Source organism: Panthera onca, chromosome C1 (assembly GCF_046562875.1).
Source record: "Panthera onca isolate mPanOnc1 chromosome C1, mPanOnc1 haplotype 2, whole genome shotgun sequence".
Classification (NCBI taxonomy): domain Eukaryota; kingdom Metazoa; phylum Chordata; class Mammalia; order Carnivora; family Felidae; genus Panthera; species Panthera onca.
In genome coordinates this window covers 181,381,612-181,408,388 of record NC_138346.1, presented here as the reverse complement: position 1 = coordinate 181,408,388, position 26,777 = coordinate 181,381,612, and the positions used below count along the sequence as shown (strand labels likewise).

The window sequence follows — 26,777 nt, the reverse complement described above, 5'->3', positions numbered from 1 at the left end:
TTTCTCTCTTTTCTTCAACTTGATTACTTTCCATTACTCTGTCTTCTAGGTCATTAATTCAGTCCTCTGCTTCTTTCAGGCTGCTGTTTATTTCATCAAGGGTGTTTCTCATTTTGTTTACTGAGCCTTTATCTCTGCTATGTTATCCCTTATTTCTGTGTTGTGATGTCCTCCACTCTTTTCTCAAGTCCAGTGAGTATCCTTACAACCATTGCTTTAAATTCTCCATCAGGAGAGCACCTGGTTGACTCAGGCAATGGAGCATGTGACTCTTGATCTCAGGGTTGTAAATTCAAGCCCCTGTTGGGCTAGAGATTATTTAAAAATAAAACCTAAAAAAATTAAAAAAAAAAAAAGAAATCCTCATCAGGTATGTTACTTATATTTGTTTTGCTTAGTTCTCCAGGTGTGGCCTTGTCCTATTCTTTCATTTGGGGCAAATTCCTCTGTCTTCTCATTTTGTCTAAGTCTCTGCACCTGCTTCTCTGTGTTAGGAAAGTCAGCTACATCTCTTGTTCTTGAGGTTAGTGGCCTTATGGGAAGAAGAGGTCCTGTAGTGCTCTGCAGTGTAGTGTCCCCCTGTTCCATAGGGCCTCCAATATGTGTTGTGTGCTGCACTCTGCTGTTGTGTCCTAGCCACTTTATACTTCAGGCCAGTGGTGTGCTGAGGCTTTCTTTGCCTGTTGTGCGCAATGTTTGGTTGCTGGCCTGGATGTGGCACGTTTTCACTAGTGTGTTCTGGTCTGCTTGTGAAATGAGACCTGTTGCCACCACCACCAGAATGGAGGCCTCACAAAACTCTGAGGTCAAGAGACCTGGTGTTGGTAGGGGTTTAGGACAGTCTTCTGGGTGAGGGGCTTCTGGGAGGGGGGCCTGCCATGCTAGGACTGAGGCAAGTGTGACTGGGAAAGGTGGTTCTTCTGGAGCACAGAGTATGGAGCTTGGTGTAAGCAAGTTAGGTAGGGAGTGTTGGCACTGCTCTGTGTTTATGCTGATGGGCAGAGGAAAGAAATGGCACCAGTTAGTTCATTGTTCCCAGAAGGGTCTCTCTGTGAATGCTGCCTCTTTGGGACATGCTCTGAGATGAGAAACTCACCTCCCCACTGTGTGCCCCAAGCACTCTTGAGATCACTATTTCCAAGCTGTATGTCCAAGGGCTGTTTGCCCTGCCTTTTCTCCAAGAGCAGCCCCAATGTCCTCCAAGCTTTCCCAGAGCCAAGCACACTGACCTTTAAAACTCCAGGCTTTAAGCCCTGCTGGTTGCAGGAACTCATGAAATTCAGGCCCTGTTACTTTCCAAGCCAATTGCTATGGGGATTTGTTTTCTCCCTGTGCTCCCCTGTGTGCTAACTTGTCTCTCACTCTTCCTTGTGACCACAGCTCCCTCCTCATGGAAGCGGCCATGATCCCTTTCTCTCCCCAGCTGTGTCTCCTCATTTCCTACCTTATTTGATGTGGGCTCTTCTCCACCTTTAGTTGTGGAGTTTGTTCTGCCAGTCTTCAGGAAGATTTCTGGGTATGTAGGATAGTTATCTTGTTGTATTCATGGGATGAGATGAGCCTAGGGTCCTCCTCCTCCACCACCATCTTCTCCTCCAAGTGAGGATCTTGAACTTTAAATTCCATCAGTGTCACTGGGACTTGGCGAAAGTGAGGACAATCCTCAAAGTAGAAGAATAAGAAAGGCTTTCCAGGCAGAGGGACTTGCATGGGCAAAGATTCAGGAAAGTTCATGGTCTGTTAGGTGACTCTGAGGAGCTCAGTGTGGCCAGAGTGCAAGATATAGGGAGGTGGGGATGGACATGTGGGGAAAGGGCAAAAACCCACTAAAGCTAAAGTCTCAGGGAGTAGAGAGCAGGGAAAGTTTGAAAAGGATCTGTACAGGTGGGGACACCTGACATTTAAGCTTCATTGGTGTCACAACAAAACCAGGCATAGGCTCCCCAGGGTCCTGCTCTGGGACAATAAACTTCACAGGGTACAAAATTTTAAGAGAATGATTTTCAGAGGCCAACCTTTTTGGAATGAACAGAAAAGATGAAAGACAGAATTTCAATGCCTGGGTTCTCAACATCCTCCACCCAGGCCCATGGTTTCCGCTAAGGGAGTCCTTTGTCCAATGGGATAAAGGGCTGGGCCACTTCATCCCTCCCAAGGCCCTGCTACCACCCACATGCTGACTCTTGACCATTTGGCGTCCCCACCTAAAGGCCCCATAAGTTCTGCAAATTCTGTATGTTGAATATTGAAATATTTTCTTCATCTTCCAATCTTGTGTCTGCTCCAGGGGCCCACCACCCTGCAAAGGGTCAAGTGGTCCAGACACCTGGGAATTATCTGTGAACTCTCCTCTTGGCTTACTCCCCTCACTCCCACCCCCACTGGATCATGAGTGGTGAGTCTGGTTCCTGATAGTTCTTTAAAAAAATTTTTTTGTGTTTATTTGTTTTTGACAGAGAGAGAGAGAGAGAGAGAGAGAGAGAGAGCATGAGAGGGGGAGGGGCAGAGAAAGAGGGAGACACAGAATCTGAAACAGGCTCCAGGCTCTGAGCTGTCAGCACAGAACCTGATGTGGGGCTCCAACTCACAGACCACGAGATCATGACCTGAGCTGAAGCTGGACACTCAACTGACTGAGCCACCCAGGCGCCCCTGGTTCCTGATAGTTCTTGAAGTCAACCTTTTCTCTCCCTGTCCCTGCTTCCCCTGGCCATTTTTTGGTGCTATCATCCTACACGACTTCTACTCAGGAGACCTGGTACACAGTAGACACTCAATAGTGTGTAGCTAGCTGCTGTTGTTATGAAGAAGAGAAGCCGGGGCAGGGGGCGAGGGAGATAATGTTGAAATGACCACTACAACAATCTGAGCTCTCCCATGGTAATCCAGACCCAGATCCTCGGTCCTCCCATGCCAGGGGCAGCTGCAGCAGACTTAGGGGAAAGTTTGGGAATAATATGGATGGTAGAGGTCAAGATGGAAATTCCCATGCCACCTTCCTCTCCCCACAAAGAAAAGGTGATTCTAAAGCCTTCCACAAGATCTCCCAGGAGATCTCAGCAGCGCTCAGGCCCCAGCTCCCTCCCACCTGCTGCAGAAGATCCTCCAAACCAAGGCAGGTACTGCCTCAGCCCCCACTCCCACCACTGCCACTTAACAAACTGGCTTGAGCATCCTGGTTTCTGATTCTGACTCCCTAGAACCTGAATGTGCAGCCCTGGGCAGGTCACTGTCAGTCTCTGAGCCTCAGTGCTCCTGACTCTGCAGTTGGAACTCACCAAAGTGTCAAAGCTGTGACTGCCTACCCCGGGTTTCCATCACTGCATCTGGGCCACCAAGACTCAAGGCCAGGGAGGAAAGGAGCCTGGGAACCTCACTATCCCACCCTCTCAAAGTTTCACTGCTCATGAATCATTCTAAGCTCAACCCAAACTGCTGGCAGCCGGTAGCTGAGGCAAACTGTTTCCCTTCTCCGAGCAGCAGGGGTACACATGAGGGGCAGTTCCTCAGAGCCCCCACCATTGGCCAGGAGAGACTGCTTCAGGAGAGGAGAAGAAGGAGAAGGTCCACTGGGGCAGTGCAGAGGAAAGGAGGTCCAGAGTCCTGGGATGGTGGACAAGTCTACAAACCACTCCGGACCTCAGTTTCTTTCTTCCCTTGTAAAACGAAGCCAATAATAAACAACTCACTGAATTATTCCGAGTTTGCTGTGAGGATGAACTAAAATCCTAATCTTGAAATCCACGAAGCTCCGATCCGGTTGTTCCTCAGAGTGGGAATGGTGGTTGCCAGGCCAACCCTTGGGGTCTGGCTTGAGCACCCGCAGGAACCAAGGAGCTCCTGGAGACTCCATGTAGGTCTCTCCTGAAACTAAGAGACCCAGAGTGATCTTAAGTTCACCTTGGATGGGGATGAAGGCAGAGGCCAGGAAGGGGGCAGCTGGAATCTATGCTGGAAGAGGACCAGAGGCCTCCAAAAAACTGGAAAAAGAGGGTGAGAAGGCTTGAGGGAGCAGCATGAAGGGCAAGAAAATTCACCCTTCTAAAAGTGCGCGCTTTCTCTAGCTTTCCTCTCTTTTTCTAGTAACTCTTCCCTCCTCTTTCTCCTCTCTCCCTCTTCTTTCCTTCCTATCTTCCTTCCCTTTCTCGTTCTCTCTGTTGCCCCCATCTTTCTTCTCTCGCTCCTTCTTGCACCACTTTCAGCTCATCGTCACCCTCGCACTTTATAACCAAACAGCCAAACCCCTTTCCAATTAAAGTGGAATTAGGCAACTCAATCAAATTAGTTCCCTATTAAAGCCCTTCTTTATTAAACCGTTTTTCTTGTCCTGCTATTAAGTTTCACCGCCTGGCGGAACTCGAGCCTGCCCCAGAAGTTTACCTTGGGATGACGCCGGGCCCAGACTAGGGGAGGGAGCACCCTGTTTCCCGGAGAGAGGGAGTCATCCTGCAGGGAGCCGAGCAGGTGGGAGGAGGGGGTCGGCGGGGGAGCCACTATTGTGCTCAGTCCCGCTGCAGGAGGGAAAGCCACTGGGGTGCTAAGAGAGATCTGGCCGGACGGCTCGTCCTCAAAGTCCCTTTCGGATTACACTGCCGCGGACGAGGGCAGCGCCCCCTCCCCCCCTCCGACCTCCATCACCCCAGAATAACTCCCGGGCCACGAGCCTCTGTGGAAGAATGGTCGCAGCCTTCCTTCCCCAGCCGCCTCCGTTGCTTTGGTTCCAAACCTCTTTGAGAAGGGAAGCGCGCGGTGTGCGACCCGTGCTGTGCCCAAATCTGCGGCCCGGGAGAACCGGAACCCGGCCTCCAGCCTCTCAGAATTCCGTAGGAGGCTTTGCCAGCGATCCGAGGATCCAGGGCAATGGCAAGACGACCCGCCGCTCCCGCGCGCCCAAAACAGGAGTGGGAAGGACGCAGGGTCCCCGACGCGTAGCGGGCGCCGCTCCTCGCGGGGTTCTGAGTCGCGCGTCACTCCCGTCGGCGGGGCCTTTCCCTGCGCCACGGAAAGTTTTCCGGCTCCGCACCCCCCGGGGGCGGACACCAGCCAGCCTTAAGTCATGCTGGCACTGCGGGGCCCGAGCGGGAAATCAAGACCTTTTCAATGTGGCCGCCCGAGGAGCGGGACGGGATTCGGTGCTGTTTTCTTAGAAAATAACATTTATTTCTAGCTCATGTCTATGCAAAGGAAAGCACAAAGTGAGCCATTCTCTGCAGCAGCGTTTCCTGCTGCTGTCCCTTCGGTCGGGCTTTTGGCGAGTCCCGGGAGGCGGGGATGCGCCCTCGGGCGGGCGGTTCTGGCTCAGTCACTAGTCGCTCTGTTCCTGCTTCAGTGCGCACCTTGACCACTCCTTAGGGAGAGATCGGCCGCAAGCAAGAGGGGCGGGTGGGCAGGATTTGTCCCGAGTTCACAATATATTTAATCTATAAAACCTGATAAGTACAATGCGCGCATAGTCTACTTCTTTCCATTTTGTCCTTTTTTTGCTTGTTTCTGAATATTTTTCACGTTAATACCGAGGTCACCTACAGATTACAATTAATAACTTAGAATTCCATTTTATAACATTATACACTGGCTTGTATATATATATGTATAGATTATATATAGATTTATACATATATAAAAACTCACACTGCACCAAGGAAACCCATGCTTATCGGCATAAGCAACAAAGAGAGCGACAAATACCGCAACGAGGAAAGTGCACCTTAGAACTTGTTTCCTTTTTTTTTTTTACAATTGATATCGATATATATATGTGTGTCCCAAAGACTCGACTCAGTGCCAAGAGATTTATACATCCTAAATTTATATTTGTTAGAGCGAATATTTTTTTTAAAAATTTAATAAGGAGAGGGAGACACAGAAGACAGACTCTCGGACTATCCTGCCATCCACTGGAGAGCGGGCGGGCGGGACGAGCACAGCAAAAAGGAGAGGCAGGAGCGTGTGTGGCGGCCTCAGCCTCTGAATTCTCAAGAATTCCCCGCCTTTCTTAGAGCTGATAGAGCCTTGAGGAGGGGTTTAGAGGACGAGGGTCAGGGCCACGCACCCCCTCGGAGAACACCTGTATCTGTAGTTGCTCCCTATTGCTCAGCTCTCCACCCTTCCAAAACAAAACTGAAAATCACCTTTGAGCGAGAGGACCCGAGCCGGGGCGCAGAAGGCGCAACGGGTGAAGAGGGACCCGCGGCCCGCGGGATCAAGGCTGGGGTCCCCGTTTGGGGGCCGCCCGGATGCCGGACCCCCGGCCTACTGCTTCTCTGGGGCGCCGTTGACCATAGGCCCGTACAGGCCGCCGCCGTAGGTGGGTTCCTTGTGCACCGCAGCGGCGGCGGCCGAGCGGTCGCGCATGAGGTCGCTGAAGGCGTAGTCCATGGGTGGGCGGAAGCCGAGTGTGGGTACTAGACCCGCGGTCGAGTAGGGAGCCATGAAGGCCAGGCCACGGCTGTGCGCCGCTGCAGCCGAATAGGCCAGGCGCAGGGGGCTGAGGCCGAGCGGCGCGCCCAGTGGGTAGGCGCCGGCGTCGGCGCCGAAGTGACTAGCGTTGGGCTGCAGTGGCGAGAAGGCCGAGCGGCTGCTCAGCGAGCCCAGCGCCCCAGGCGCCATGGCGCCGGCCAGCAAAGGTCTATGGTGCGGAGGGGCAGCGGGGCCGGCCTGCAGCGGCGCGGGCAGCCCCGGCCCCCCGGCAGCGGCGGCATCAACGCGGCCCGGCCACGCGTCTTCCGCAGCTGCTACCGCACCCACCGCGGCCTTATCAGGCGGCGCGGCGGGGCCAAGGCCGGCCGCCAGACCCCCGCGGTGGTGGTTCAGCACCTGCTCGATGGCCTGCACCACGTCGCCGCCGCAACCCTGCAACACCAGCTCCAGGACACCTCGCCGGTGGCCCGGGAAGACGCGCGTCAAGATGTCCAGCGGCGTCCGCTGCCGTGGACCCGGGCCCCCGCCCAGCCCTGGGGCGGGAGCGGCCTCTGCCTCTTCTTTGTCGGCCTCGGAACCAGATTCGGAGCCCAAAGGGCTGGCGGAGCCCGGGCTGTCCTCCTCGCCACCGCCTCCCGGGCCTGCGCTGCCCGGGCAGCTCCCACCTGCCTCCTTGGAGGCCCGGGCCAGGGGCGACCCGGAAAAGGACTCCCCGTCGCCGTTCTCAGAGCCCGAGCCCGGCCGCACCTCCGGAGAAGATGTCCCGGGACCCGAGTCTGCGCCGTCGGGTGATAAGGGCTTCCCCGGTGGCGGCTGCGGGCTGCCTGGGCGGCCGGTCTGAAGTAGCGTCTTGGGGAACAGGTCAAACTTCTGCAACTTGGCTTCTAGGAAGGGAAAAAAGGGTATATGAGGAGTGATTAGGAGCCGGGAGGCGACGGCACCCTCAGTACATTATCCCTTTGGACCCAGTTTCCTCTCTCTCTGAACCCGACGACCTTCATTCACTGGGCTCCAGTGCCTCTTTCTTTTTTCTCCAGTATTCCTTAATCTCTGAGCCCCTACAGTTTTGTCTCACTTCCCCTACCCCTAGGGTGCACTCTTTTGTATGTACCCAGGACCCTAACCACTTGGGCCCTGTAAATTCAATGTTCAGTTCCCCTTTCCACATCTGTGCCCCAACACTTCCACCTTTATTCTCCTTCCTATCTTTGCCTTGACCTGGAGAAGTGGCCTGGCCCAGGAGACAATATAACTTCCACCTATATAATCTACTGTATAGAGACCCCACTCCACATTCATCGTTCCAAGAGCAAACTCTGCCCTGGGTGCCCTCTGGCCTTGGGCAACATAGCTTGTAATGGAAGGCACCTTGGGTATCTAAGAGATCTCAAGCCTTTCTACAGGTAAAAATAGAGCCCCTATTTCTAATCCACCCTTTCCAAAATTAAAACCTAAGAACTTCTTCACTGCCAAGCTGGGGTCTCAGAAGGCCCCCAATGGCCCCAGACTTAATTCCTCCCTCCCTAGAAAAAGGCGAGATGTTCTTGAAGAAGAGGGTGGGGCCAGACTGGGAGTAGTGGGGGGGGGGGGGGGAAGAGTGGGGATCCAGGGAAGCGAGAGAGTTCCTGCTCGAAGGAAACCAGGACAGGTGGGGAAAGAAGCTAGAAAGAAGGAGCAGGCGCAGGATGCGGTTGTCCGGGGAGCATTAGGAACTTGAGAAAAGGAATCAGAGGGGGAAAAGGAAGGGGGTGTCTTCAATACCTAGAGAAAGCCGTTCGGGAAGAAGGAGGAAGACTGGGAGAGGGCCAGATTTCTGAAGAAAGTTGGGAAGGAGCAGAGGAACCACGGCGCGTGAAGAGCAGAACCAAGGTTAAATATGAGACGCGCGGATTTCCGAGCAAAGTGAGCAAGGAAACTGGGACCTGGCTGCATTTGGGTAGAGAAGATAAGATTACAGGGTCTACATTTGGCCCCGCAGTGAAAAACAGGGCCTGGGTGCGCGGTGAACTCTAGCAGTCGGGCATTTAGAAAAGGGGATTCCATACCAAGACAAGTAAGTCTCTGGGCCACGTCCCCTGGGGCCCCTTCCCTGCTTCCCTTCCTCCCCACCCTGCCGCGCGCTCACCTGAGCTCCCCGAGCCCGCAGTGCCGCCTCCGGTCCCTGCGGGCGCTCCTGCTCCCGGCCCCCCGCCGTCGGCGGCGCACACGGAGCCGAAGACCTCGTAGGCAGGTCGCGGCGGGATAATGCCGTTGGCGGCGGCGAGCGCTAGGCCCTCGGCAGTGCCGTAGAGCAGCTGTAGCTCGCGCGCCTCGTTCTCTTCCTGCGCCTGTTGCCTGCGCAGCGCCACCTGCGCCGCCATGACGCGCTGGCGCTCCGCGATGAGCGTGCACTTGGCGCACAGGCAGTCCTTCCAGCGGCAGTAGCGCTTGTGGCCCTTGAGCGCCGACACCACGCCGTGGTTGCGGCAGCGCGCGCACTTGGGGGTCCGCGGGTACTTCTCCGCCGCCCGCAACAACAGCGGCGGCGCTCGTAGCAAGCCGCCCGCCACGCTCACCGGTAGCGACGCGGCCGCAGCCGCCGCCGCTGCCACCGACGCCACAGACGCCACGGGCGGCCCCGTCGCTGTCGCCGCCGCCGTCGCTGCGCCGGGCACGCTAGGCAGCTCAGAGCGCAGCTCCATGGCAGGACCTGGCGTAGAAGACCGTGGGAAGAAGGAAGAGACTTGTGGTGAGGAGCGCACGATGTGCTAAGGTACAGCGTACCCACGAAGAAATCAGGCTTAGGGAGGGAAATTTCGGTCGCGGAAGTTTGGCTAGTGGTGCCAAATTGCCGGGAGGAGGTGCCTTCTGATCCCCCTTGTAAGGCTGAGTTCCCCCACCCCACCCCCACCAAGGCTCTTCTTATATCTGATTTATGCGCTGAGTCTAAGATTTCGTTTGACTCAATGGTTCCGCTGGAAAATAAAAATAAAAAGACACAAAGTTTGAAAAGTTATTGGTTCAGGTGGATATAACGAGGGTATGAAAAGTAAAATATTATTTCCCAAAGTTTAGCTTAATTGGAGTGAGACAGGTAGAGAGAAATATTTGTTTGATGGGACTCGGACTAGAGAGAAAATTTTTGATCCAACAGTTAGACCGATACCAAGAGCAAAACAGGAAAACCGAGGCGAAATGCACAGTTTTGTGGAAAGGTGAAAAAGAGAGAGCTATCAGAGCATACAAAACATGGAGTTCAGCTGGCTGGGTCTGAAGGTTTTGGTGAGAGCAGAAGAGTTAGAAAAATCAGGAACAGAAAGAACGGCTCGAGGAAATAGAGTGAAGGCTAGCAAAACAAATATTTTAAAAGCAAAGTTAGGCGCGGGGGGAGGGGCAGGGACCCGTGGAAATGTGGGGGCTACAAGTTTCATGAAGCGGGGCCTCCAGGGAGTGGGAGAGAAAAATGAGTGTGGAAATGAATTTGGGAGGCGTGGGGGGGGGGGGCTAAAGAGAAAATTAAGCCGAAGAAACTTAAACTTTGGAAAAGCAAACCCAGCCTCAAGGTTAGCTTGAGGGGTGAGGAAAACAACACCAAAACAACAGCTGATACGGGTGTCTGGGTCCCAGGGTTCACTCAGGAGAGAAAGGTGTGCATGAGAGGGAAAAACAAACAAACCCTTCAGGTAAAAGTTGTGGGTGGGGGTGGAGTAAAACCTGTGGCACAATTTTTAGTCTTGTAGCCTGGGAGAGTAGTCGAGAAGAAAAAAGTATCTTGCGAAAAGTTAGGTATTACAGGAGGGTGATCTTTTCTCTGACCATCTCACACTGCCTTCAAGATCCTCTCCTCCAGTCTAGGGACAGAATCGTCAGACACATACTCCCCATCCTGGGATCTCTGCGGGACCCTACTCGAGTGCAGATTCTCGAGAGCTCTGGTCTCAGAATTGGGATCCTGGGACTTGGATAGCCCAGGAGACAGCACCGAGGCAGAGGAGTCGCCTCTGGAACTGGCTATAGGCTAACAACGGAGTCTCACCTGAGCTGCGGACCTAGAAGGCCTAAGCAGGCCCAGCCCCGAATTTCTTCCCTGTCTCTTCTGGGTCCCCGTATTCCCGGGTCCCCGCCAGAGCCCGGAACCGAATCCTCCTGTTCCCGCCCCAGTATCCTAGATCCCTTCCCTATCTGAGCGGCCTCTTCCCTCAGGCCCCTGGGGCCGCTAAGTCCCTAAGGCCGGCGTGGCCCGGGCCTTGTCAACAGGGCCGGTAGACCAGGCCGCCTCCCCCTGCCCTCCCTGCGCCCCTCAACTACCTGCCTTGGGCTCGGGGATCCTCCTCCTCCGCTGGCGCTTCTCGCACCTCGCAGCTCCGCTCGCGATACAGGCGCTCTTGGCCTCTTCCCCTTGCCCCCTGGTCCCTTATCTGACCACGTCACCCTCCTTCGGTCACCATGTCCGAACTTCCGGACCCCCTCGGAACGCTGCGCAGTCCAACGCTTCCGTCGGAAATCCGAGCCGGGGGACTGGTTAGGGACCGGCTGTCTGGAACCCGCGACCCGGCCTTCGCCGCGCGGCGTCCCCTCGCGGAGCGCGCGGGACGCTGCGCACAGCGCGCCCCAGTTGCCCGGCGCTGCCAGACTCTCAATGAGCCGCTCGCCCGCTCTATTGTTGCTCCTTAGGGCTCCATTAGACAGAATTGGACAACAATGTGGCGCCTGCCATTGGCCAGGGGAGGCAGACAGCGCTCTGATTGGCCGGGCCCGCGCCCGGGGAGCCCCGCATTCTACAGTGTCCGAAAGATTCGAAACTCCAAAAGCTCCACAGAGTGCCTCCGGGAGGGGAGGGGCGCGCCGGGGAAGGAGTGGAAAAAAGTAGGCTAGGAGGAGCGTTGAAAATATCGTGACAAGTAGTTTCCGTGCGCCCGAGAGCGTGTGAATTGCGCCTAATTACCGTGTCCGGTGCGCCTCTACGTAGCCGTGTGTAACCCCTCGGCTTCTAGGACGCGGGCTCCGCTGCGCGGCTCTCAGAGGCCCCGGGCGCTTGGCAAGGCCGAGTTTCCCAAGTGGCCCTGGTGGCCGGGGGCGGGATAGGGGCAGGTGACAATTCAATTACCGCGGTCGGGGTGGGGTGGAACGGGGACGCAGGGGTGGGGAAGGGAGAGGGCATATAGCATAAATGCCAAGACGATTTTTCCTGCCTCCTTCCGGCTCTGTTCTACCAAGTCCAATGCGTTTGGGGTAGTTGGGAGCTGTTTTGTATTTTTCTCTTGCCGCCTTTTAAAACACAGATCCTTTATTTTAAAATTCTTGATACGATAGGCATCAAAAAAGGGTAAGTATGGTTTATGAGGATTTCTGTTGTTAAAGAGGAGACGGGAGAGAATTGAGATGACGCTTCCCGTCGGAGCCTTCCAGTTCCCTTGCGCTTCCTTTCCCAACCCTTAATTCCATTCCTCTTCCTCCTCTTGTTCTTTCCTTTCCTCACTTCTGCAGCATCTTGATTTCCTTTAGGTGCTGGTGGGATTCTTTTTGTCACTTTTGTTTCAAATTAACAAAAAGTTTAATTTCTTTTTTAAACGAAAGTAAAACGTGCCCTCTCTGTCTCCCTAGATCCTCTTGAACGCAGGACGCGCATCGGTCAGTCCGTCCTTCCCGGCCTGAGACAAGGTCGCCACGGACCCCCAGAAGTAGTTTTAACTTTCACCTTCCACTCCCGTACTGACGTCACGGCCCTGAGGAACAGCTCGATCTGCAGAGGAGGTAACAGGTTTTGGATTTTGTTTCCCTTTTGAATGGCAACATCTGGAATTAATACCGCGGTTTTCGGGCAGGATCACCTTGGGTTTCTCTGTGATTCTCTGTGCCCTTTCTTTCTGTCTTTTCCTCGGTCCAGTGTTCTCTCTCATTTTTACTCTCCACTTTTCTCTTTCCTTCAGAGTAAAGAAAATTTGTTTAATTAATAGAAAAAACGAGCTTTCACGTTGTTCTCCCTCCACTCCCGATCATGCGTTTCTGTGATGCTCTTTAGAACTTCCAGGGCCACGGGGTTCTGGCCCGCGCAGCCTGGGTCGCGGAGGTCCTGGGCGCGTAGACTCAGTGTCCCGCCCCCGGCCTAGGAACGCACCCCTTTCCACTGGCACAACTCGTGGGCGGCGACCCGCCAGCCCAACCTCTCTGATGCTAGGCACATGCGACTGGGGGAGGAAGGCAAGAAAAGTGGGGCCCCACCCCAGTTCACCGAGCCTCGCAGGGAGGTTCCTAGGATGCTGTCCGGGATGGCCAGGCTGAGGGAGGAAGAGGGAGAGGGAAGAAGGTGGTGTGTGGAAGAGCTGGGCAGAGAGCTTCCAGAAAGCTGACCAGGCCCTCGGGCAAGTGCCCTCCCACCCTGACAGAGTCTGTGATGGTAACATAAACCAGACCCTTTGCTCCTAACAAATTCCACTAGCTGGAGCCTGAGAATATGTTTGGGAGAGAGCAAGGGGTCAGCTCCACCTCGTGTCCTGCATGGAGTCAGGTAAGGGAATGAATCTGGGATACTATGTCCTGGCAGGAGTGGAAGACCCAGACCCCACCTTAGAACACCTTGACATTACAAGGTTAAGGAAATCTCTCTGTTAGCTGCACTCTGGCAGGAGGACATGTGGGAGAGGGGGAGGACTGCGACTGAATCCCGCACCAGGGTGTCTGGTGTCTTCTCCCAGAGCTACCTTGGACAAAGTTTTTCAGAAATTATTTTAAACCCTAAATGAATTGAACTATAGGAATAAGCCTAGCTTTTGGAGAGCGGTGGCCCAGATACTCCTCTTTTTGCTTGAGGCCAGGCCACTGTGTCCTCAACTTCAGTTCAGTGAACCTGGGGGCGCCAAGGGTCCAGCCACAAGGACTTGGGAACCCCACGTTCTTCCACTAGAGTGTGAGGAACCTCATTTCCTTAGGAGGCAGAGTCCACATCCTGGAACCCTGCCCAGAGGGGGAATCTGCTCACCCCTAGAGCAGGCTCCTCTTTCCTTGCCTTCATCACTCAACAGGTCTGGGACCTACAGCCTTTCTTCTGATACATCTGAGATTGGGGTGCTCATGGGAGTGAATGTGTCATGAATGGAGGGAGGCAGAGTCATCCTAGGCAGAGGTCATTGCACTCATACCTCTACAGGCCATCCTGGGGTTAGTCCTGATTTGGACTGATCCCCAAGGGAGCAGCCCTGAGGGCTGTGGCTGTGCTAGCTACCAGTGGTGCCCAAATTGAGGCAGCAGGGACTACCTTCTACACACACCAGAGGGTGGCTTCACACCTGGACATACATCCTGCACGTGGAACCTCATTCTGTGAAAGTCTTGGATACACCCTCACATCTGCTTGCAGTGACCACCCACGGGGTGCACTCACCTCTGAAGCTGCCTTCTCACCCAGAGGACCCCTTCAGAAAGTCTGATTGAATTCACAGCGATCATAATCATGCCCTCATCCTAGGATATCCACTTTGTACTTGACCTCATACCCAGATGCCCACAGACTCCCTGGTCAGTGACTGAACACCTAGATAGAAGCATATGCTCACAGACATGTGCCCTCGCTAGTCCATGGACCCAACCCTGTTCCAGGGCCCTGAAGTTGGACCCTGCACGGAGAAAGCCAGACCACTGGGACGAATGAGGCGGCTCAGGGCAGAAAGCTCATCCTCACACAATCAGGCACAAACACACTCCCTCAAGCACCTCCTCTTAGTTCAGAATCATTTGCTGCGCCGGCGTCTGGGGTTCCCGGGTGAGTTCTCCCAGCCAGGAAAATCCACCTCCACCCGTGTTCGCTGCTGGCCCCATCCCCCAGGACCCCTCCCGCAAAGGGGTGGGGTTCAAAGGGATGGCCCTAGTGGCGACCCAGGGTGAGGCTGGAGTTGGGGTTGAGGGTGTGGAGGGGGCTGGAGGTGCGGCGTGGTGGCGCTGAGTAGGAGCAGGGCCGGGGGCGCTGATGGGGGACCCGGGAGGCATTGACTTTTGCGCTGTTTGCCCGCGGCCTCGGAGCAAGCAGACGCCATCTGTTTGCCGGCTGCGGCACGTCCCGTTTAATTACCCTCCCGGCAGCCTAATAGAGATGATATTAAACTAAATCTTTCTGACATTAAAAGTAATTATCCCCAAACCGGTGGCTCCGGGACGGAATCGCCCCTCCCGTCCCCAGCCCTCCCCTGGCCGCTCCAGATTCCGTTAGTTTGGCTGAAACTCTTTACCGGGAAAGGGGCGCGGAGAAAAGGGGGGAAGGAAGGTACCTTTGGGAGAAGGAATCTACGCGGGCTGCCCCATACACGCTGTTTTCCCGCACAACCACAGACGCACGAACACGCGTGTGGATACACTCACATCTGTACACACACAGACCACGACAACATTTTCCTCCGGATCAACTCTCGCCGTGTTAATTAAGAGTCTCAGCCGCGTGCACCCCTGCGTGGACAGAGAAGTGCAGCCTGGTTTGCTGTCCCCGCCCCCGAGCCCGCTACAATGGCCCTTTTACGGGGTCAAAGCCACGGATCCGGCCTAAACCGGGGCCAGGGACCCAGGCACAGTTCTGCAACCAGAAAGAACCTCTTTCATCGTGGCCCTTGACTTCTCGGGCGCTCTTCCTGTGAGGGGCCCTGCGCCTCGCGATTCCCCTCCAGGCCCTTAAGTCCCGCCAGAGTCTGCGAGGCAAGTTCTATTATTCCACTTGACAGGTGAGACCACAGACCCAGGGAGGTGAGGTGACGGGGCCCCCATCTCAGAAGCAGTACGGGACAGAAAAGAATTCGAACTCAGGAGACCAGAGGAGACCCCTACCCAAGGCCCAAGTTGTGCACGGTTCCAGGCACGGCGTCAGGCTGGGCGCGGCAGATGGAATTCTGGCCCGAGGCCCCTCTCAGCACCTCTCCCTCTGGGGTCCGCGGGACCCTCTGGTGCTCCGCCTCTCCCCGGGCCTTCGACCCCCTTCAGCAGAGGAGCGGGCCAGGGAGCCACCTGAGGGCGAAGCAGCGGTGGCACCGAGTTGAGAGCGCGGCGAGAATCCCCAGCGCAGAGCCCCTGAGCCCAGCCGGCCGCAACCCTTCTTTGAAAGGATCAAGCCCGGGCGTCTGCAGGGTGCGTGCGGAAGCGGCGGCCTCCCAGTGTCGCCAGGCTTCCTGTCTCCACAGCTTTCTGGCTGGGCGCAGCTGAGCCTGGGACAAACGCGCGGAGAGTACTGTTCATTGCCCAACTATTTGCCTGTATTTTTGAGCGCCTAATGTGTACCGTTACCCTGATAAACTCTTGATGTTGCGCTGTGCTGCTTGGTACCCAGTCCTTGGGGGGAGGTGTGACGTTCCACGTTTTAGAGACAAGACCGCCGATGTTCAGCAAGACCCGGAATTCAACTTGCCCGGGGTTACAGTGCGGCTGAGCGTCGAGGAAGATGGGAACCTAGATCCCATTCCCACTCAGGTTCTTTTCTTCTTCAGTTCCAGTTGGACAGGGTCAGACCTAGGGGCTTTCGTTCGGTTCGATTCCATTCAGTTGAGAGATGATTCACAGAAACTCGAGAGAACGGGTCTTTAATTTCATTCATTTTGAGCACCTAGTAAATGCCTTAGGGCTCGAGGATAAATCAGTTGTGAAGGACCCTTAAAGTGTTCATGGACCAACTAGGGACACAGTCACCCATCAGTGACCTCACGATGAGAAACAGTTGAGGTGGGAGTGAGGAAAGGAGGGTTAAGGGAGACTTCCTGAAGAAAGGGATCCCTGAAGTGAAACGTTCAATTTCCCAAATCGAAACATTATTATTGTTTGTTCTGATAAAACATTACAAAACATTTTAGACAATATAGTAAATTTGGAATTCCTTGTCTATTTACCGTTACAAAAATATACTTTTTGTTACTTGTTTTATTTACAAATGTGATAAACATTTTTTCATATTAATATATCTACATAACCTTAAAAATTGCTTAATATTTCGGTGTGTGGATGTACTTTAATTTAGCCAATTTCCTCTTGAGGTATTTTGTTTGTTTCCAATTTTTGCTACAATAAACATTACTACAATGAACATTCTTTGTGAATTTGCCTAATTATTTCCTTAGGATAAATTCTTAGAAATAAGATTGATTGGCCAGAGGCTTTTTTTTTTTTTTTTTTTAAGGCTTTTGATAGCTACTTGTCAAATAGCCCCCAGGAAAGGTTGTGTCAACGAACACACTCAACAGTAATGTATCTTGCTGATCTTTTAAATCTTTGCCAATTCAGGCAGGAAAAAAAGAATCTTTTGTCATTGTAATTTGCATTTCCTTAGTTATTTCTTAGTTTTTCTTTACGTGTTAGTCACTCGTGTTTTTTTTTTAACTGTGTATATTCTTTGCTTATTTTTCTCTCATTGAGTTTCTCCTTTCCTTAATTTGTAATGGCTGTTTATATATTAAAGACAGTAGCATCCTCTTACCTGTAACATATGCTGCATTTCTCCCTTTTTGCTGTTTTATCCAGTTTTGCTGTTACACTGAAGTTTAATTTTTTTTATGTAGCCAAATCTGTCATTTTTTCTTTATAGATGCTTCTTTCTTTATAGATGCTTAAACAAGGATTTTTCAAATCCAACTTTCTGAAAGCATTCACCTATATTTTGTTTTAGCCCCTTTTCATATAAATGATTTACATTTATATCTTTAGTTCATTTGAAATTAAATTTGGTGGAAGCTGTGAAGTAGGTTTGTAACTTAATTCCCCCCCTCCAATGTTAGCCAGTTATCACAGCTTGTATCTAATGGTCCACCCTTTCCCCCTCTGCACTGATCATATATTATATACTGAATTCTCAGATGGCCTTAGGTCATTTCAGCACTTTTCTCTCTATGGAGCTATTTACTTTTGCACCAGCCTCACTAAAAAATTATTGTAGTTCTGTAAAGTTTGGGAGGGCAAGCATCTTTCTGATTCCTGATTCTTCTTTTTCAAATACTCTTGCCAATTTTGGAAAGATAGTCACCTGAATAAATATTTTAGAATTTTTAAAGCTGGCTCCAAAGTGAAAGTAAAATTTTAAAAACCTTTGGAAATTTTATTTAACTGCCTTTAGAAATTAATTTGAGGGAGATTTATCCTATACATCTTCACAATATGGGATATTTCCATCTCGGACACAGTGTGACTTTCTTATTCACAACTTTTATGTCCCCTTGTAAATTTTGTCGTTTTGTTCCTTGAGTTGTTTTTTAAGCACATTCTTTAGTATTTTATGTATCTATCGTGAACACATTGTTTCACCTATTGCAATGTCTAACTGGTTATGACAGGAGCATAAGAGAGTTACCGATCATAGTATATTTAGAGACCGGCCTCCTTGCTGACCCACTTTAAATGAGTTCTCACAGTTTCCCGGCGCTGAGTTTGGAAGGACCTGGAACTGACTAAGCTGACGGAGGGAAGGGCGATTCTACACAGAGGAAACGGTGCGAAGGGCCAGTGATTTGTGCACGGAGTGTACCCACAGGGTGGTCTTTTTTGGACCTTCCTTCTCGTGGTCTCCTTCTTGCAAGAGGGCCTTTGGAAACAGCGATTCCAGGAATCAGTCCTGTGTGACCGTGGGCAAGTCGCCTCCCTGCTGGAATCAGATTGTTTGGAGAACAGCAGCCTCCAGGCCATTGCATGTGGGGAGAGAAGAATGCGAAGATGAAGGGCATCAGGGCTCTTGGCTCTTGGGCTGGATCAGCCGGGGTTTGAGTGCCGATTGCTCCTCGGGTTTGAGTGCCGATTGCTCCTCGGAAGTGCGAGGGGTGTCCGCAGCCGCATACTCGCAGCTTGTAACCCTCAGGTCACCGACCAAAATGAACATATGGGGGAGGGGGAGGGGGCTAGAAGGGAGAGACCTAATCCATCTGCCCGGGCCACACACTCACACATACACTAACCCACGCACCTTTGGCATCTTTCCCTCAAAGAGTTCTACTCAGACTTCCACCCTCCCCTCGCCCTCCTACCCCCACCCCGCACCCCGTCCCATTTCCTGCTGGGACTGCGCAGTCTCCTTCCAGACTGTGTATGGTGGGTGAGTTCCAAGCTGCATGACTGGCTCAGGGCCCGATACTGGTTGGGCCAGAGCCCAACATGTTAACTCTCTTTCCTGGCGGGGCCCTGTGTCAGGGTGGGGAAGTTAGCTGACAAGTAGGTGGCTTCCTGCCCCCCCTCTCCCCCAGCAATGGGTTGAGACTCCAGGCTTGCAGTGACACGGATGCACAGATGCCTTCTCCAGGTGCTCAGGCCCAGGCCACACAGTTACCTGGAACACTTTTGTTCACTGTTTAGGACCCAGCACTCAGGTTGCCCCACTGTCTCTTGTTAGAGGCACAGTAGACACAGACCAACCCTGCAAGCTTAGTGCCTCTGCATTTTGCCCTCTCTGAAGCCTCACAGCTACCCATCTTCATCCCCAATTCATGTCAGAGGAAACTGAGGCATGAAGAAGTAACTTCCCAGAGTGATACAGCTCGGTGGGGGAGGGATGAGAACTGTTCTTTGCATCTGTGGAAGAGACTGGTGAGTCTAGGAGGTAGAGTTGAGGCCACTTCCCCTCAACCCCCACCCTGTCCAGTTCTCAGAACTGACCCCCTAGGAATAGGTGTAGGAGGGGTGGATGAAGGCACCCTTTCTTTTGGTGTTGGGAGCCTCTTTTCTTGGGGTTTTCTTCACTCCCTTTGGAGCATGTACACCCCCTCTCACCCCTCAGGACTGACCACACTCCGCTTTCACTTCTGGTGAAGAGTCTGGCAGCACCTTAACACCTTTGGGCATAGCCTGGCTGAACATGGGTGCTAGTATGGCACATTCCCTCCTGTGTAAGATGGAAGCTTTCATGGGTCACTGTGAGGATTCAATGACACAATTCATGGAAATTCCTTCTCGGTGTCTGACATGGAGAAAACACTCGGGGTATATTGGGTATTGTTATTTGTTAGTCAGTTGCTGAATGAACGATTCTTCTCTTTGCCTTCCCTCCAGAGGGGAAAACTGTTCCCTTCTCAGTACCCTTTTGCTTCCATTAGAAAAAGGACTGGGGAGCTGGGAGCTGATGACAGGTGACTTCTGCTCTTGAACCATAATCTGAAAACTCCCTCCAGAATCAGAATTCTGATGGGGTGTCATGGATTAGAGACCTTCTGGCAGGCCTGGGGTGCTCAAGGTCCCAGAGGGACTCTGGGCCATCTCCTTCCCTAGGTCACCTCATCTCCCCTACCCACCACTCTCTCCAGGGGCTCCATTAACCAGAACATGTTTGCTATAAAGCACAAAGTGATACTGCACCAGTAAGAAAGGAGCAGCACAGCCCAGAGCCCACCCCCAGCCTCTGGAAGCGGCCCCATCTGTCTCTTCTCAGGGCCTCCACTATTTTGGGCACAACATAGCCCTGCTGGTTCCTTGTGGGGCTCTGCAAAGGCAGGGGCTGGGTTCTTTTCCCCATGGCACGGTACCACTTTTATGCCAGAGAACATGGTCTTTCCCTTTGTGTCCATGACCTCCCATAGCATGTAAAAAATTCATAAAATGCACCTTGGTTTTTATATCAAGAACCTGAGGCATGTAGGTGATACTGCACAAGCTAGTTCCTCACTGATGCTTGATGTGGTTGAAGGCATGCCAGAATGGAGTCTTGCTCATTTCACTATTCTGGGCCTTAGTTTCTCCATCTGCAGAATAAGGAAAGGTAGACCTGCTGTATATGGAAATGCTCTGAAATGAGAAAAGGACTATGCAGACCCAGGTAGGAAGATGATGATTGCTATGTGGGATGCTCCATCCAGCTGAGACCTTGGCACTCTCCTTTAGAAATATAGTGAAGTTCCTGGCCTCCACACCTGATTTTCTTTACTTGTGTTTCCACTAGACTCCTCAAAACACAGAGAAAAGTTTCAGTAAGACTCTCCTTGTTGCCAACTCTTCAGAAAAATATCATGCAAATGTTACCAATGTGTGCCCAAGTAAGGCAGGGGACATTTCCAGGGGCCTGGACTCCTGAGCCCAGAGGAGCAGTCTCCATTTTGATCCTGTAGGATGCCTACATTTTGTAACTCTGGGATCTCAGATTGTCAGGCTAGGGCAGTGCCATTTATTACAGAATGGACTGGCCACAGCTCCTAGGTGGGGTTCATCTCTCCCAGAAGCCTATCCAACTATCCAATCAGGGAGCCTCCTCTGGGTTCCCATGGTTCCTGGAACTTCTCTAGCATTGGCCACACTGCCCTGAAATTTGTGGCCTCATCCCAGCCTGGAAATTCTGAGCTGAGGGTAGAGGCTGAGAATCCAGTGTTTACCAAAAAACCTAAATGATGAATAGATGAGTGAAAACTGACCCCATCTCCATAAGGCAAAGAGCACTTAAGTAATACTTCAATTAAATGCAGGTCTAATGAAAATGCATGATGGAAAAAAAAATTTGCTTTGGTGATAGACAGGGTTATGTTATATAGTAGTTATGAGACTTTGGGCAAATGATTTAACCTAAGCTTCAGTTTATCAATGTTTGAAACAGGGATAGTATGATCCATCTCACAGGGTAGTTTTGTAGTTCATTCATTCATATAACATTTACTGTCTGTGCCCTGTGCCAGGTCCAGTGGGGCAGACCAGTCATGGTCTATAAGGGAGACTTCTGTGCAAATAATCATAATAATATGATAAGTGCTCTGCTAGGGGCAAACACAGGGATTAGACAGGCTCCTAACTTGTCCTGGTGATTCCATGAGGCTTTCTGGAGGAAAAGGAGTAGAATGGAGTAATAGCCTCAACTCTGGAGCCAAACCACCCGTGTTTGAATCCTGGCTCCTTGGTTTACTAGCTGTATGACCTTGAACAAATTACCTAATCTTTTGTTCCTCAGTTTGCTCACCAATAAAGTGGGGATATTAATAGCTCCTACTTCATAGGGTTGTTGTGAGTGAAGCATTTAGTGCCTGACATTCAATAAACATATCAATGTTCAATATATTATCAACAGCTATTTACCAAGCATCTATACAGTGCCAGCTCTGTGTGGAGTGATAAAACAACAGATCAGACTGACACAGACCTTACCCTTGTGGAATTTATACCTTAGGCAAAATCTGAGCTGAGTTTCAAAGTACAAATTGCCTCCTATCTAAGGAGAGTTTGCAAAGAGCAAAGGGCAGAGGAAGGAATTCAGGGGCTGCTGACATTTCACAGGCAAGCAGAGCAGAAAAACACTGCACAGGAGACAGAGGGGTTGGAGGAAACTAGTGGCAGGCAGTATCCTAGAAGGCAAGGGGGAAAATGTGTGTGGGAATTTTTATATTCTATCACCTGTGGCTTAGAAGTTACAGCTACTAAAGCAGCTCAAGGATGGGGTGGGGGGCTTACTGATGAGGGGAAACAGAGCAGGTATGGGCTTTGGGCTCAGATCCAGAGTGGAATTTCAGCTCCTCTCTACTAGCTGTATGTCTCTGGACAGTGACATAATTTCTCTGAGCCTCAGTTCCCCTAACTGTAAAATAAGGATACTAGTAGAGTGACTTGGCAGATACTTCTGAAGATGGCATGGGGTGACACTGTGCAGGGCTTACCTGGGTATTCAACACCAACTCCTTTACCCTTTGTTTCTTCCCAGCAGCTCCTGTTGGTTTTGTTCCAGCTCCAATTAATTAACTGCTTCAGTAACCACTGGATGCATGACTGCTATGTGCCAGACCCTGGGCTGGCTCTGGAAATAGATGATTATGACCTGTTCTCTGCCCTTACAATGTTCCCAGATGAGCAAGGTGTTAGAGATGGAAGCGACCACCTGTACACAGACGTCATTTCTTTGTTGAAACTCAGTTACTGAGTCAAAATTTACCGTGTGCTTACTATGTACTAGTCATTTTGCCAGGCCTTGAGGATAAGAAGTGACTCAGACCTTTTGAAGGGCTCAGGAGTCTGAGGTGGGGGCAGGAAGGACATGTGAGCTGAGAGTAACCATTCAGAGTGATCCACGCTACGAGAAGGGTAGCACAGAGCCGAAGATTCACAGCACAGGCACCTAACTTGGAGAAGGTGCAGAAGGTGTAGCAATGGTCAGTGAAACCATTTTGGAGGAAATGAAGTCTAAACTGAAAGCGAAGGATAGAGGGGTGGTAGGAGTCTGGTGGTGATGGGAGAGCACTCAGGACAGAGGGGACAGTGTCCAAGGCCAGAGGTGATATGGAGCTGATGCTTTCAGGAAACTGCAGGTGACTCAGGAAGTATGAGAGGGCATGGCTGGAGGTAGATGGGAAGGGAGGTGGGGGCCAGATGAGAGGAGTTTTAAATCCAAGCCAAGAGTTTGGATTTTATCTGGAGGGCAATGGGAAGCCTCTGAGGGTATGAAAACAGGAGTGTGGCATGGTGAGGCAGGTGTTTTAGAAAGCTCTTTCTGGCAGCTGTGTGGTGACTGGTCTAGAAGAGAGGGACTGGAGAAAGGGAGCTCAACTAGGATGTGGTTTTATGACGCAGGTGGGAGACAACAAAGGTCTAGGGAAGAAATGCCCATGGGAGAACAGACAAAGGAGCAGGGGATGGACTTCGGAGATGTCAAAGATGTAGAAGCTACAGGATGCTTCTTAAATCACTGCATGTACTTAAAAACAAAGGCATTGCTTAAAACTTGGCCCCTGACACATTGGGGAAGGAGTCATTTTGGAGAGCTATATTTTCTATAGAAGTAAGGCTTTACCCATTTTTGTATCCATCAACATTTAAAAAATGTTATGATTGTGACTATGTGAAACGCTTGGTAATATGTCATACTTTCCTTGAACGTGGCACTGCATTGCCATAAACACAGTAGGAGCTTTGGAGTCAAAGGTCTGGGTCCCAAACTCTGTTCTGCTCTTTTATAAGCTGTGGAACTCAGGCTAGTTAGACTTTACCTCTTAGAGCTTGTTTCTTCTTCAAAATAAGGTCAAGATCACCCAGTCGACAGGGTTGTTGTGGGGTTACATGAGGTAATGTATGTACTGCTCTGAGCACATTACTGAGTACATCCTAAATGCTCAGCACGTTAGTCTCCTCTTCCCTCCTTCCCATGATGCCCCAGGATTAGCCTCTGGACACCAGTAACAGTGACACTTTGTGCAGGGGTCTTTACTCTTCCCTGTAGGGCCACAGAGCAGTTCTCTTGGAATTCTTCTGCTTCTCATATTTTCTGTGTCCTCCCCCATAAATGGCCACTTGTCACTGCTATCATCATTCCCGCTCTTTTCCTTAATCCACCCCCCCCCCCCATGTGAGTTTGTAGACCAGGTAATCGCTAACTGCTCTACATGTTAACTAATTGCTAAATGTTAGTTCATTTAATCTTCAGAATCTTATCAACTAGGTACTGTTGTTACCTCCTTTTTTTTTTAGCTAAAAAGTGAGGCACAAGAAGGTGAAGTGACTTCCAAAGGGCACACTACTAGTAAGTGCAGGAGTGGCTTGGATCCAGGCAATATGGCTCTAGAGGCTATGCTCTTAGCCACACATTGTATCACCTCTCACAACTGAGAACAACTAATAATGTGCAAATTGAGAGTTAACAGAATGAAGACTGGAGAGCAAGTCTCTTTTATTGGTATTTCCTTTCAGACCACGCTTTCAAAATACAGCAGGGAGGAGCTGTAAGGCCAGTTGGGGTTGTTAGAGGTCACCTTCCAAAGCAGATTATTTGAGACAAGAGAGAAGCACTAAATGCAGAGGGAGGTTCAAGTCAAGAAAGCCCAACTGTTGTATCTCACCCCCTTTGGGGGGTGTAGCTTTCGTTTAGATGAAAATGTAGCTTGATGAAAAGAAATGAACTTCCCAAATAGTCTGATGGTATCTGCATAAATGGTGGTTCTGAATTTTCTGGCATCAATATTACCCAGTGAGAATCTTATGAATACAGATTTCCTCTTCCAGAAAACTACACATTTAACTTTTTATACACAATTTAGGGGATGCCAAGCTCCATTCTTGGACATAAAATTTAGAGATTTGTTATAAAGAGCTGTGAAACTGAAAATCAGAACCTCGGGCTCGAGTGTGGACTCTTCTATTGACATCCTGTGTGACTTCAGGCAAGCACTGCCCTTTGAGCCCCACATGCAAAAATGGAATAATCATCTCTGCCCTGCTTCTCTCACTGCAGTGGGCCATGGTGATGTGTGTGGAAGGGGTGGGAAACTGCAAAATGCTATCTGAATGCATCAGGACATGGAGGTTCAGAGACGTTACTCACCTTAAGGTCACACAGTTATTAAGTGGCAAGACTAAGGTTCAAACTGGAAGACCCTAAAATCTCATATGTGTGTGTGTGTGAGAGAGAGAGACAGAGACAGAGACAGAGAGACAGAGAGTGAGGAAAGAGGGAGAGGAGGTGGGAGAGCAAAAGACAGAGAGAGAGAGAGAGAGAGAGAGAGAGAGAGATAGCTCCCTCTAAGAATTTTTAAAAGGATCAAATGAGATAATGCATATGAAAGGGTCACATACGTTGTGAAGTGTGATGTTTAAGTGATTACTCGTGGACTGAATTTAGGATTCCATGTTCCAGCCACCTATGGGATCTGGGACTGGGACTGGATGGATGAGGGGCTGAGAGGGATGGTAGAAATGTGCCAGTGATCCTGCTCATGGGGACAATTAGGACGCTCTCCCCCTATCCAAATGAACAACTTCTGTGCTTTTGGGAAAATCTGCCAGAGCTGTGCAACATCTTTAAACCCACTGACCAGCATACTCAGGTCAGCATGTGTAGCTTTGGGAGTAGCGATTTTAATACAACCACAAACTTATTTTATGTTTATAATGTCACCAAATAAAACTTATAAAAGCCCAAATCCTATTCTCCTACATTAAAAAAGAAAGATTCCATAAAAGTCTCATCCAACTCAAGACTTTGGATGCTTACAATTCAGAGATGAACACCTGTGTGTCCCATAAAACTAGTGGTGCCAGAGCATGGCAACATTGCAAGCCAGAAACCTCCCCAAACGGCACCTTCTTAGAGACTGTGGAATATTGTCAATACTTGCTTAAAACTTCAAACTAATGCTTCAAACATACAGCTGATAATCTGAGAAACACTAAGGAATGAACTGGAGCAGGAGTGAGGATGACAAGGAGCCCTGGAACTTCACTATTAACAGCTGGGCATAAGAACACTGAGCACTTGTTCTGACTGACTCACTGCATCTGGAGGCTGGGATGCAAAGCGCAAGGGAGTTTAAAGGTATGAGGAAGAATTGCCAAAAGACATTGCTCTTTCTGTGATAGCAGAAATGACTTAATAGCTCCTCTTGTGATAGCAAGTTGCTTAATGTTTTTCTTAGAACCTAACTTTATGCAAATTGTTTTAATGTTGTACTTGTTGGAAAAAGCCTAAAACTGCTTTGGTCTCCTGTTCTGGAGTTCGACAGAACAGAATGGCATCAGTCAACAGTGACAATTAGCTGAGGCCTTTCGGGGCAATGAGGGCCTATAGGATAGGATTTCATGAGACCTGAGTAAGGAGAATCTCTCAAGTCAGGGTCGAAAAAGGAAGCACTTAATAACTTCTATGAAATCAGTTTCAGAATAAAGTCTGTACCACTGGAATACAGAAGTGAAGATGACAGGGCAGAACAATATGATGAAGTCAAACCTAAATCCGACAGAACAGGTTAAACATGAAAGTGAATTCAGAGTCCTGTCTCTCCACCCCCACCCACACTCTTGCTGCTGTTCCTAAGTATGGTCTGCATTCAGGGCTATAGCTTCTGCATGGCAGCTACAGAACAAGGTCTCCCTGGAAAAAGAAGACCTGGTGCCCTAGTGCATCTGTAGCATTGGAGATGACTATCTTGTGGGACCACCAGGTAGGAAGGTAGGTGTGGACCGCCCCCACCCCCCAAAAAAAGGGAGGTAGGAGTGGAGCCGGAGAGGAAGTGCTCCCCCCACAATGGGTCTCTTTTCCTTTCAGTCTCCCTGGGAGACCTCTGGGGCCAGAGAAGGCCTGCACCTAAGTAGATGGAGCACTGGTCTGTTAGGAACACATCTCTTTCTTGTAAGAAAGTGTTCAGGGGAGGTCCCTGTTTGGAGCATCAGAGAAAAGACACAAGGTGGAATTTTCCTGGCCAATATCCACTTCCAGGCAAAGGGAAAATGACTAAACATATCTTAGGCTTCAGTTGGAGTGTTCTAAGGAACCCTTGACTTGGGCCAGGGGAAAAAACCAGCACTTAGACTATACTTGGGACAAATAGAGAATGTCAAAATCAGAATCCTAACCCCTGGGATAGAGACCACAGGTGACATAAAAACAGATGTGGAGAAACATTCCAAGACCAAAAAGAAATCACTGGCTGTGAAGGCATAAATAGTGCTTCCGTGAACTAAACTTCAAACCCCAAATCCACAGA

The 26,777-nt window shown here is 50.8% G+C and overlaps 1 protein-coding gene and 1 long non-coding RNA gene across 4 annotated transcripts; one reads left to right on the top strand and one right to left on the bottom strand.

The window, feature by feature from the left end:
- Window positions 1-5,136: 5,136 nt before the first annotated feature.
- Window positions 5,137-11,202, bottom strand: DMRTA2 (DMRT like family A2). 2 transcript variants are annotated; one of them, XM_060621428.3, is made up of 3 exons: window positions 10,708-11,202; window positions 8,546-9,109; window positions 5,137-7,304 (listed from the first exon to the last, which is right to left on the bottom strand). In XM_060621428.3, exons 2-3 carry the CDS (start codon window positions 9,099-9,101, stop codon window positions 6,253-6,255), a joined length of 1,608 nt encoding a protein of 535 aa, XP_060477411.1. In that variant the 5' UTR covers window positions 9,102-9,109; window positions 10,708-11,202; the 3' UTR covers window positions 5,137-6,252. The 2 variants fall into 2 exon arrangements, with proteins under 2 accessions (XP_060477411.1, XP_060477410.1); XM_060621427.3 differs by having other exon boundaries at window positions 10,712-11,202.
- A 27-nt stretch (window positions 11,203-11,229) lies between these two features.
- Window positions 11,230-15,687, top strand: LOC144617252 (uncharacterized). Of its 2 annotated transcripts, none has more exons than XR_013557605.2 (3): window positions 11,230-11,490; window positions 12,004-12,153; window positions 14,722-15,687. It is a non-coding gene; the product is annotated as an uncharacterized LOC144617252 (long non-coding RNA). The 2 variants fall into 2 exon arrangements; XR_013557606.2 differs by having other exon boundaries at window positions 11,233-11,490; window positions 15,105-15,687.
- Window positions 15,688-26,777: the final 11,090 nt, after the last annotated feature.

Coding starts and splice junctions, on each gene's coding strand:
- DMRTA2 (XM_060621428.3), bottom strand. CDS start 9,101: ATGGAGCTGCGCTCTGAGCTGCCTAGCGTGCCCGGCGCAGCGACGGCG. Junction 7,305..8,545: donor TGCGGGCTCGGGGAGCTCAG/GTGAGCGCGCGG, acceptor TTCCCTTCCTAG/AAGCCAAGTTGCAGAAGTTT.